This window comes from Pongo pygmaeus, chromosome 6, assembly GCF_028885625.2.
Source record: "Pongo pygmaeus isolate AG05252 chromosome 6, NHGRI_mPonPyg2-v2.0_pri, whole genome shotgun sequence".
Classification (NCBI taxonomy): Eukaryota; Metazoa; Chordata; class Mammalia; order Primates; family Hominidae; genus Pongo; species Pongo pygmaeus.
Window position 1 is genome coordinate 12,337,300 of NC_072379.2, and position 11,922 is coordinate 12,349,221.

The 11,922-nt window shown below is 48.0% G+C and overlaps 1 protein-coding gene and 1 non-coding gene across 5 annotated transcripts in view; both read right to left on the bottom strand.

Moving 5' to 3' along the window:
* The window catches only part of LOC129041192 (NADPH--cytochrome P450 reductase), a 71,471-nt gene that overhangs the window by 32,611 nt on the left and 26,938 nt on the right, over window positions 1-11,922 (bottom strand). For 3 of the 4 annotated variants that reach the window (XM_054496555.2, XM_063668200.1, XM_054496556.2), the window contains exon 2: window positions 5-196. In XM_054496555.2, coding sequence (XP_054352530.1) covers window positions 5-192 — 188 coding nt within the window. In that variant the 5' untranslated portion in view covers window positions 193-196. Of the gene's footprint in view, window positions 1-4; window positions 197-4,126; window positions 4,244-11,922 lie in introns of those variants that run through there. The other variant, XM_063668199.1, reaches the window with a different exon arrangement.
* On the bottom strand, window positions 9,469-9,604 carry LOC129041825 (small nucleolar RNA SNORA14). Its single transcript, XR_008503961.1, has one exon. It is a non-coding gene; the product is annotated as a small nucleolar RNA SNORA14 (small nucleolar RNA).

The window sequence follows — 11,922 nt, forward strand, 5'->3', positions numbered from 1 at the left end:
TTACGATGTCTGAATTTTGGTGAACTCGGGGACTTCTTCTTTTTTCTTTCTGAAGAGGAACCAGTAGGTTAGGAGACCCACGATGAGTGAAAACAGAATCATGTCCGTCATGCTGAAAAGAGATACTTCTTCGGCCACCGCCTCGGACACAGTGGAGCTGGTGTCCACATGGGAGTCCCCCATGTTGATCATGAAACTGTTAGGAGACAGAAACAGCAGACGTCAGCAGAGGGTAGCAGGGTGCCCCTGAGGCTGGCTGGGGTGCCCACCTAAATGCTGGGCCTCATGCCCCTGGGGCTGCAGGAAATGGTCACTGCACTGGGTAGGAGAAGGGGCTCACTCAGCCAGGTTCCTGCCAAGACAGCCACAGCCTTGGACCGGGGCTGACATAACAGATGGCCCCCAGTGGTGTCAGCACCAGCCCAGGGTGCTCCTGGGGTGCAAGCTAAGGCAGCAGCTGGGACTGGGTCCCCGGCAGACAGAGAGAATGACAGCCACTGACTCTCAGTGTGCTGGAACATCCTCCAATCCCACAAGGACACTGCACGGGGGGCGGGAGGGAGTCCACGCGAGAGTGGACCACTTTGCAGCAAACCCTTTCCCCAACTGTGTGGCTGGCGGGGGTTGCCCTAAACCCTGCATGTTCCAGAAGTCTCCAGGCCTGGCCCTTGAGTGGCTCCTGATATTCACAAGCCTTGGACTATCCTGCCTGGCAAGAGTGTCTCTGTATTCCTAAGACCTTGGGCTATAAAGGTAGCTCCTGTAAACAACGAGATTTATGGTGAATGCCTGCTTTCCTATGCCTGGGCGTCTTTTCTCGTTTGTTTGTTTTTTTAAGAGACAAAGTCTGGCTCTGTCACCCAGGCTGGAGTGCCATGGTGCGACCACAGCTCACTGTAGCCTCAAACTCCCGGGCTCAAGTGATCCTCTCAGCCTTCCAAGTAAAACTTCTATGATTACTGGGGTGCGCCACTGCACTAATTTTTTAATTTTTTTTCTACTGACAGGGCCTCGCTATGTTGCCCAGGCTGGTCTCAAACTCCTGGGCTCAAGCGGTTCTCCTGGCTTGGCCTCCCAAAGCACTGGGATTACAGGCGTGAGCCCATGTGCCTGGGGTTTTCAATTGCGCTGTATCAGTCCGACGTCTGTGGGTACTGGAGATGGAGCAGGTAAGCCTTGAGACCCAGACGCTCCACGCCTACACAACTGACCCACCCATAAACACCCCAGACACCTTGGCTTGGGTGACCTTCCCTGGATGTCAGTTCTTCATATGTGCTCTCACACATCGTGGCTGGGAGAATTAAGTGTGACCAGCAATGATGGAAACTTGTGTGTGGCCACCTGGACACTCATGTCTGGCCTCTCCTGCACTCTGCCCTATGTGTCTTTGACCTTTGCTGGTATTAATTTCCATCATTTTGCTGTAATAAACTGTCATTGTAAGCAAAAAGCTTTTCTGAGTTCTGTGAGTCCTGGTGAATCACTGAATCAGAGGCAGTCTTGGGGAACCCCCGTCACCAGCCTAGTTCCCTCGTAAGATGCTCAACTGGTCCTTCCACCAACAACACCTGGTAGGCAGACGTGACATGAGTCAACAAAGGTCCAAGTGAGAGTCCCTGAAACAGCAGCTTCTGCTGCTTACCAAGGAGGCTGGGCTCAGCCCTGAAATTCACACTATTCCATTTTGCAATCATGGATATGACCGACTGGGTTTTTCACCACAACCAGAGCACCCAGACTCAATCAGGAAAGCCTTAGTCATGTGTCAGCAATTAGGCAATGAGAGACCATGTTCTAGCCGACTGCCGATGGCTGTCACCATCACCAGGAAACCACGGGGCTGGTCTGGGAAGCCAGTGCATCCGAGGGTTGTGGGCGTTGGTCTACCGCTACACAACCTGCTGGGAACAGGCCATTCAGAACAGGCCCGCAAGCTCGGGTCTTTGCTTTCTCATTAATCTGAGATGCTTTTCCAATGGCTTGAGTTCATCTCAATTTAGCTTTTTTTCTTTCTTTTTTATTTTATTTTTTTGAGATAGAGTCTCTCTCTGTCGCCCTGGCTAGAGTGCAATGGCACCATCTCGACTCACTGCAAACTCCACCTCCTGGGTTCAAGCGATTCTCTTGCCTCAGCCTCCAGGGTACCTGGGACTACAGGTGCCTGCCACCACACCTGGCTAATTTTGTATTTTTAGTAGAGATGGGGTTTCACCATGTCAGCCAGGCTAGTCTCGAACTCCTGACCTCAGGTGATCCGCCTGCTTTGGCCTCCCAAAGTGCTAGGATTACAGGCGTGAGCCACTGTGCCTGGCCTCAATTTGGCTTTTTTGATATGACTTTTTTTTTTTTTTTTTTGGGGGGGGGGGCGGTGGACAGAGCCTCGCTCTGTCACCCAGGCTGGAGTGCAGTGGCGTGATCTTGGCTCACTGCAACCCCCGCCTCCCGGGTTCAAGCAATTCTCCTGCCTCAGCCTCCTGAGCAGCTGGGATTACAGGCATGCGCCACCACACCCAGCTAATTTTTTGTATTTTTAGTAGAGATGGAGTTTCACCATGTTGGTCAGGCTGGTCTTAAACTCCTGACCTGGTGATCCGCCTGCCTCGGCCTCCCAAAAGTGCTGGGATGACAGGCGTGAGCCATCACACCTGGCCAGCTTTTTTGATATGACATTAAAGGACAAAGTGAATTCTGTTGTCCCCAGAGAAAACTATTTATATTTAATCTTATAAACACATTTAATATTTACTTAATGCTAGTCATATCAGGATCTCTGTCAAGCTTATGAGCCACCTGTCACATTTTCATAGAACCAGACAGAGAGGCATTTAGGATCTGCTCTGACGGATTCTGGAAGGACTTGTCCCACAGAGTCATGAGGCAGCAGACACTCAGGGCCCCACTGGAACCAGTCGGGAGTGCCATGGTGACACAGGAGCTCCCCTAGCTGTCTAGCTGTTATCCATCACAAGGCAGCAGCCAAGAAACTCACGCTCCCTGTCCCTCACCCTCCTCCCTTCTGACTCCCCAAGTGACCGGTCCAGGTCCCCCCATTTTCCAGAAGAGATCTAATGCCCATGATGCGAAGTCCTTCTCAACGCAGATTCAAGCTGATTGCATAATTCGTGGCAGTTTCTATTAATAAATCGACGATGCTGGGAGTGAGGTTAGCAGTACATCTGCACCTACGTAATCACCGCAAGAGAATCCTGACAGACGGGCCATTCCCCACACAGCAGACAGGAGAATGCTTTAAAAAGTCAGGTCGTCCGGGCATGGTGGCCCATGCCTGTAATCCCAGCACTTTGGGAGGCCGAGGCGGGTGGATCACGAGGTCAGGAGATCGAGACCATCCTGGCTAACACAGTGAAACCCCGTCTCTACTTAAAAAAAAAAAAATACAAAAAATTAGCCGGGCGTGGTGGCAGACACCTGTAGTCCCAGCTATAGGAGGAGGGAGGCTGAGGTGGGAGAACGGTGTGAACCCGGAAGGCGGAGCTTGCAGTGAGCTGAGATTGTGCCACTGTACTCCAGCCTGGGCGACAGAGCGAGATTCCGTCTCAAAAAAAAAAAAAAGTAAGTCAGGTCATGTCCCCTCCCTGATCAAAACCCTGAGATGAGCTGGGCACGGTGGCTCACACCTGTAATCCCAGCACTTTGGGAGGTCGAGGCAGGCGCATCACCTGAGGTCAGGAGTTTGAGACCAGCCTGGCCAACATGGTGAAACCCTGTCTCTACTAAAAATACAAAAATTAGCCGGATGCAGTGGCGCACGCCTGTAATCCCAGCTACTCAGGAGGCTGAGGCTGGAGAATCACTTGAACCCAGGAAGCAGAGGTTGCAGTGAGCTGAGATCACACCACTGCACTCCAGACTCCGGCCTGGGGAATACAGTGAGACTCCATCTCAAACAACAACAACATAAAACCCTGAGATATCTTCACATCACACTTCGTACAAAAATCTAAAGTGGCCAGGCACAGTGGCTCACACCTGTAATCCCAGCACTTTGGGAGGCCGAGGCGGGCAGATCACGAGGTCAGGAGTTCAAGACCAGCCTGGCCAACACAGAGAAACTCCGTCTCTACTAAAAACACAGAAATTAGCCAGGCGTGGTGGCGCGTACCTGCAGTCCCAGCTACTTGGGGAGGCTGAGGCAGGAAAATCGCTTGAACCTGGGAGGCAGAGGTTGTAGTGAGCTGAGATCACGCCACTGCACTCCAGCCTGGGCGACAGAGCGAGACTCCATCTCAAAAACAACAACAACAACAACAACAAAACCCATTACGATATGGCCCTCAGAAACCACTCCCACCACCCACATTTCTTACTACGCTCCCCTTCCTCACGCCTTGCAGGTCACACTGGCCTCCTTCTGTTTCGGGGCCTTTGCACATGGCCATCTCATTATTTGCAAAATTCACTCCCTCATTTAAGTTTCTGCTCAGATGTCACCATCTCAGAAAGACTTTGCCTGAGAACAGAATCTACAACTGCCCCCTGGCCACAATCCCCACCCTCTGACCCCTCACAACTGAGCTTATCCCTACCTGACATATTATACATTACCTCACCACTGGCTCTCTCCCTGACTAGAGGGTCAGCCCCACAAAGGCAGGGACTTGGCTTCGTTCACAGACGGCATATAATGAGCATTTATGTTGATTTGTTGAATAAATAAACATGTGAACAGAAGGCAAGAACCTTCCGATTTTCGGGTACCTGGATTGGCAGTGCCTGGCATACAGACTATGGAATGCCTTTATAATCTGAAAACCACACTGCAACTCTATCAGGACAGTCTGTGAGGCTGACTCTATTCCCTCCTCTTCACGTGGCCTGTCTCTAACTCACAGCTTCTTTTATCCTCTTCCCGGAGTTCAGTCAGGACCACACAGTCTCGCGCCTCTAAGGAAACTAACCTGCAACACCAAGGAAAGGAACAGGAGCTGCTCCTTGAGGCTGTGACTGACTCCCTGCAGCCAACAGGGGTGGGGCTTGGCCCTGAGTGCCCCCCCAGCCCCGACCAGCACACTGGACACTCCCAGAGCTCAGCCTGGAGGCTCCACAGAACGAGAATGTTCCCAGCAGCTTTGACTCTGAAATATCAAACTACTTCTGAGAGAAGACAGGTGCGGTGGGAAGGACCCGGCCACCACTTTATCCAAGGCCCTGAGCTACAGATGAGGCTACAAGGGGTAAGCACCTCACCCGAGGGGCAAAACGAGAAACAGGCCCAGCTTCCCACCAGGCTGTGCTCACCACCCTCTACTTAGGACATGGGTCTCTCTCACTCAGTGTGAGCTCCTTGAGGGAAGAACAGCATCTCAGGCATCTCTGTGTCTGGCAAGTGGTGGGAAAGGAAGGCCTCTCAAGGAGGTTAAGCTTGGAGGAATCCCAGGATCCAAGCAGCGTGCCTGGGGACTGAAGCCACAAATGAGCCCCTGGTTTAAGAAACTTAACCATTTTCCCCTCGACGCACACACAGACACACACCGATATCTCCAGCCCCACCCTGAGCCACTCTCCAGCTTGCACCTCTGAGGTCCTGCCCCAGAGCCTGACAGGTGTCTGAGATGCTCCTCCTCTCGAAGCTTCATACTCATTCTTCAGACCTCAGCTCCACCATCCCCTCCCAAGCGCACACTTCCTTGGTGCAGAATCCAGTGCGCAATAACTACGCAAGAGAATGAAGGGAATCAGTGAATGTATTATGACACGTGCAACATAAAATGTGCAGGGATCAAAAACATTAAGTGCAAAGATTTAAAACACACGTTGGGGCCGGCCGCGGTGGCTCACACCTGTAATCCCAGCACTTTAGGAGGCTGAGGCAGGCACATCACTTGAGGTCAGGAGTTTGAGGCCAGTCTGGTCAACATAGTGAAACCCCGTCTCTACTAAAAATACAAAAATTAGCTGGGCGTGGTGCTGCGTGCGGGTCATGGTGGCACACACCTGTAATCCCAGCTATTTGGGAGGCTGAGGCAGGAGAATCACTTGAACCCGGGAGGCGGAGGTTGCAGTAGGCCAAGATCGTGCCACTTGCACTCCAGCCTGGGCAACAGAGCAAGACTCTGTCTCAATCAATCAATCAACAAATAAAACACACATTGGGCTTCCAGTGTACCTGTCTGGACAGATCCCAAATGTCCTTCATTTGTGGAGCCCCTGGTATCTCAGCAAATTTTTCATGGTATCCGGAAGCCAAAAGAAAATGCCTAACAGTTCCATGTATAGTTAGGTCTGAACAACCACTGCAAACCCAGCTTCGCAAAGATGTAAAATCCTAAGAAGGAATGCAGCAAGGATCTCATGTTGGAACTGTGAACTGTCCCAAGCTAGCACTTCACATGGAGTTCAACAGACTTGAGTGTCCGCCGCATTTGAGAATGATCACTTGTGAGTTTGCTGCAGTGCCCTGGCACAGTTTGGGAGCCACCTCTGCCATACCAAATACTCTGATGGGAAAACTCTGGCTGTCTTGACTGACAACTCTCTTCCAGGTCAGGTAGTCCCTTCAGGCGCTCCAAGGAGGTTCTGGAAGCCTGTGTGAGCCTTCTGCCCTGAAAGAGTCTTTAATCTCTGAGTTTCTTCTTTATACCTTCAGCAAAAGGAACAGGGAACAAGGCAGAGCTCATGGGGCCAAACACAGTATTAATCCAAACAGCAAACAAGAACTAGACCAGGCTCTTGCCACAGCCCTGCCACACCAGCTGGCTGGGACCCCAGACACACCCCTTACCAACAGAAGGCTTTGATGTTCTCATCTGTAAAATTAGGTACAGAGCTGGATGCGGTGGCTCACGCCTGTAATCTCAGCACTTTGGGAGGCCAAGGCAGGCAGATTACTTGAGCTCAGGAGTTTGAGACCAACCTGGATAACATGGCAAAACCCCACTTCTACCACAAAATACAAAAGTTAGCCAGGTGTGACAGTGCGCGCCTGTAGTCCCAGCTATGTGGCAGGCTGAAGTAGGAGGATCACTTGAGCCCAGGAGGTTGAGGTTGCAGTGAGCCATAATCACACCACTGCACTCTAGTCTAGGCAACAGAGTGAGATCCTGTCTCAAGAAAAAATTAGGCACAGAAAAAGGCACATGTCAGAATACCAGCCAAATAGATCTCCCCAACTCTAAACAGAGCAGATCTGACTTTTATTATAAATTAGGTCTCTACATAAGTTTTCATTATTATAAAATACAACATATAGACAGAGAAGGGTAAAAACTATGCATGTATAGCTTGACCACGATTCCTTGTCAATTTCAGTAGCTGGCTGGTTCCCGCCAAGGTAGCAATCAAGGGCAACAGCTCCAGTCCCTCCCGCACACCACTGAGCAAGATGGACAAATAAATCAGGGAGCACACAGGCTGGGGGGCACTGGCAGGAGCCTCACCAGCTTCTGAAAGGGAGAATGACGCAAGAACACAAGGGCTCTCTGAGGCCCGTTTGCAACACTGGAACAGGTTATCTTCCAGGAAGTATTTGCAGTTTTGCATTTACTGTTTGCAACTTCTGGTCAGTAAAAAAGATTGAGCAACCAACTCAGCACTGATATTGGGGTGAGTCAGACACCCCAATCAAAGCAGTAACAAGAAAGGAAAGAGGAAGAAAACATGTAATTTAGTCAACCCTTTAGCTGTCACTGTCACGTCACGGCCACCTAGACAAGGCTCTGGCACCAGGGGCTGCACCTTCTGGCTGCAGTGGGAGCGGGGTCATTCAGGTTCACAAACCCCTCTGCCAAGGTTTAGTGGCTTCAATATGAGAGAAAACCCTCATGGAACCATACCCTACTGATGCCTGACAGCACAACCCCCAGAACTGAGAGGTACTCGGGGAACACTACACTCTCCAAGGTGACCTGTTAAAAAGCAGTGTCCAAGAGTGACTCAGACAATCGCTCCACAGCCAGAGTAGCCAGAGTGCCCAGGAAGTTTATTATCCATACTGAGATGTTGGTGCAGATTTCTTTGTGTTTACCTTCTGTGGGGTTCACTCAGTTTCTTGAATCTGTAGATTTATGTCTTTTGCAAAATACAGCAACTTTTCTTTTCTTTTTTTTTTTTTTAAGGAGACAAGGTCTCGCTCTATCACCCAGGCTGGAGGTGTAGTGGTGCAATCACTGTTCACTGCAGCCTCAACTTCCTGGGCTTAAGGGATCCTCCAGGCTCAAGGGATCCTCCTGCCTCAGCCTCCTGAGTAGGTGGGACTACAGGTGTGCCTCACCACACCTGGCTAATTTTTGTATTTTTAGTAGAGACAGGGTTTTGCCACATTGCCCAGTCTGGTAACGAACTCCTGAGGTTCTGCCCAACTCTGTCTCCCAAAGTGCTGGGATTATAGGACTGAGCCACCGCGCCCAGCCGCCATTATTTTTTAAATAACTTTTCAGCCTCACTCTCTTTCTCTTCTTCTCCTGGGACTTGGGTGACATGAAAGTCAGATCTTTTGTTATTAGTCCCACAAAATCCTGAGGCTCTGTTCATTTGTTTTGTTTTGGTTTTCAGTCTATTTTCTGTGTTTAGGTTAGGTGATTTCTACTGCTCTAACTTCAAGTTCATGGATTCTCTCTTCTGTCTTCTCCATTTTGCTGTGGAGTCATCCATTCAGTTTCCTATTTTGACTACTGTATATTTCGGTTCTAAGACATCTGTTTCATTCTTCTTTATATCTTAATTCCAACATCTGTGTCATCCTGATGCTGGTGTCTGTTGACTGTCTTTTCTCATTCAAGTAGAGAGTTTTGTGGCTCTTGGTATAGTGATTGATTTTTATTGTATTCTGGGCATTCTGGGTACTTTAAGATCCTGAATCTTATTTAAGCCTATTTTATTTTATTTTATTTTTGAGACAGAGTCTCTCTCTATTGCCCAGGCTGGAGTGCAATTGTGTGATCTCAGTGCACTGCAACCTGTGCCTCCCAGGTTCAACTGATTCTCGTGCCTCAGCCACCAGAGTAGCTGTGATTACAGGCGCGTACCACCACACCTGGCTAATTTATTTTTTTGTATTTTTAGTAAAGACAGGGTCTCACCATGTCGCTGGGGCTGGTCTCAAACTCCTGGCCTCAAGTGATCCACCCACCTTGGCCTCAAAGTGTTGGGATTACAGGTGTAAGCCACTGCACCCAGCCTCTTTTGATTTTATTAAATATTCTCTGTCACCTGCTTATAGGGAAGGAAGGTATCAGTTCATTGCTGTCAGGCGAGATTCAGTCTCCCTCCTGCGCCTCTGCTGACAAACCCTAGCTTGGAGAGGGAAGAGCGCAGATGATCTCCACTGACACATGGGATGGGGCTCCCTGGTTCCGCCAGGTAGTGGTGAAGTCCTGACTCACACTGGGCCTCCTCTGATGTCACTCCCAAGGAGAGTAGGTTTCCTTGCTTCCTTGAAGAGTCGAGGTTTCCTTGGCTATTTTTTTTTTAAGTTCATAATTCTCCCTTTTGCAAATTTCCCTTAAAAGATGTCGCAGGTATGAAATAAGACTGAGTCCACAGGAGACGTGCAGCCCTTTGGACTTCCCTGCAATTTCTATAGCATTCGCTCATATCTTGGAAGCATTTAGAGGGAAGCCACCAAGAGGGTTTAAGAATGCAATTCCTTGGCTCTTGATGAATCTAAAGACGTTACCAATACTTTTCAGTTGTTGTTTACTTGGGGAGTCAATACCAACTTTGAAGAATTCGCATGAAACAACTACAAATAAGAGCATTTTCAAAGAAGTTGAGAAAAGTTTAGTACAATCTGAAGTGGAATCCACTAAGATGTGTTATAATGAATGTGGGGGGCAGAAAAAGGCTTAGTCAGAGCCTATGGTTGTTCACTATATTATTCACCGGCAGATATTATGCAAAAAATTTGAATCTATTATATGTGATCAAACAAGGGACTGTCAACAGTATCTGCTCTCATGGACTTAACCTAAGTTGGTCTTAAGGATTTTTGTCAAAAATAGAAGCTGAATATCCTAACTGGCCTACCATACAGCAGTTCAGCAGCTTAGCAGTGGTAAAGTCTGGTGTAACTATTTTGAGCTCAGAGTGAATATTAAATCTTTTCTGAACAAGAATAACTGAAAAGTACTGCCCTCTTAGTCTAAAAAAAAATAAAAAATAAAAAAAGAGAGGGCCGGGCACGGTGGCTCATGCTTGTAAACCCAGCACTTTGGGAGGCCGAGGCAGGCGGATCACAAGGTGAGGATATCGAGACCATCCTGGCTAACACGGTGAAACCCCATCTACTAAAAATACAAAAAATTAGCTGGGTGCAGTGCCACGCACCTGTAGTCCCAGCTACTCGGGAGGCTGAGGCAGAAGAATCGCTTGAACCTGGGAGGTGGAGGTTGTAATGAGCCAAGATCATGCCACTGCACTCCAGCCTGGGTGACAGAGCAAGACTCCATCTCAAAAAAAAAAAAAAAAAAAAAGAAAAAGAAAAAAGAAAGAACTGCCCTCAACCACTATTACCAAATACTAAATTGCTTTGGAAATTAGCTTTTGCCGCAGACTTGATGTTTCTTAATGAGGCCAGTCTAAAATTATAAGGCAAAACAGCAGTTATATGCAAAACTTATATTGCAGTAAAGTCATTTCAATGAACTTAACACTGTATGAATCACAAGTAATGTCAACCTGCGTCATACAATTCCTAGACTGTCAAGGTTAGAACAAGTGAGAAACCTTTGCACATTTTTTTGAGCTCAAACCTTGAGCTCAGAAAAACAAAAACTTTGAGCTGCTAGTTCTAGCCCTAGCAGCGTTTTTCAGATCTTGATCTAAGTATGAAGGAAATTCCCATATTTTAAAATCCATTTAACTGTACAGTTGAGCAGCTCTCATCTAACCTTCAATTGGAAGTGGCTGATCTGCAATGCAATAATGCAAAAAGGCAAACATCAAGAGGGGAATCTAAAAAAAAAATTCTATAAATGCTGTCTTCCAATGATTAATATGCTCCCTCAAAATTTATGCTCCCTGACCAATATAACTTGGCAGTACCTATTTGTGTGAAAAGATATTTTCAAAGATGTCACCTATACAATCTCATTACAGATGAGCACTGACAGGTGGATATTTGCAACAGATTTTGATGTTTGGGAACACTAATTCAGAACCCCAATGAAACAAAATTGTTTTCTGTTTTTTGTTTTTTTGAGACTGGATCTTGCTTTGTCGCCCAGACTGCAGTGCAGTGGCACAATCACAGCTCGCTCCAGCCTCAACCTTCTGGGCTCAAGTGATCCTCCCACCTTAGTCTCCACAGTAGTTGGGACTACAGGTGTATACTACCTACCATGCCCAGCTGACTTTTTAAATATTTTTTTGTAGAGATAGAGGTTAGCCATGTTGCCCAGGCTAGTCTCAAACTCCTGGACTCAAGTGATCCTCCCACCTCAGCCTCCAAGAGTGCTGGGATTAGAGGTGTGAGCCATGGCACCTGGTCCAAAATTGTTATCCCTACAAAAATCATTCCATTCTTCTTATCAACAAACCTGTATTAAAAACTTGCACTCAACTGTTATTAGTTATTACTCGAATTTCTTTTAAAAATATATATTTTAAAATATAAAGACAAGGTCTGGCTAAGTTGCCCAGGCTGGTCTCAAACACCTGGGCTCAAGCAAGTCCCCCGCCTTGGCCTCCCAAAGTGCTGGGATTACAGGTGTGAACCACCGCAACCAGCCTTATTTGAATTTCATCAACAAAAAACATGGAAACTTGTTGCCTCTCTTGTTGTATATAATATCCTAGATTTTACTTCTTGGCATGCAAAGCCTAAAAAATATTTATTACCTGGCCTCTGACAGGAAATAAGTTATTAGCACCTACTCTAGATAACTGAAGTGCATGCACCTAGTTATTGGAGCTCTGTACTGACTGAGCAGTCCAGATGCCGCAAGCTCTAGTTGTGGGAGT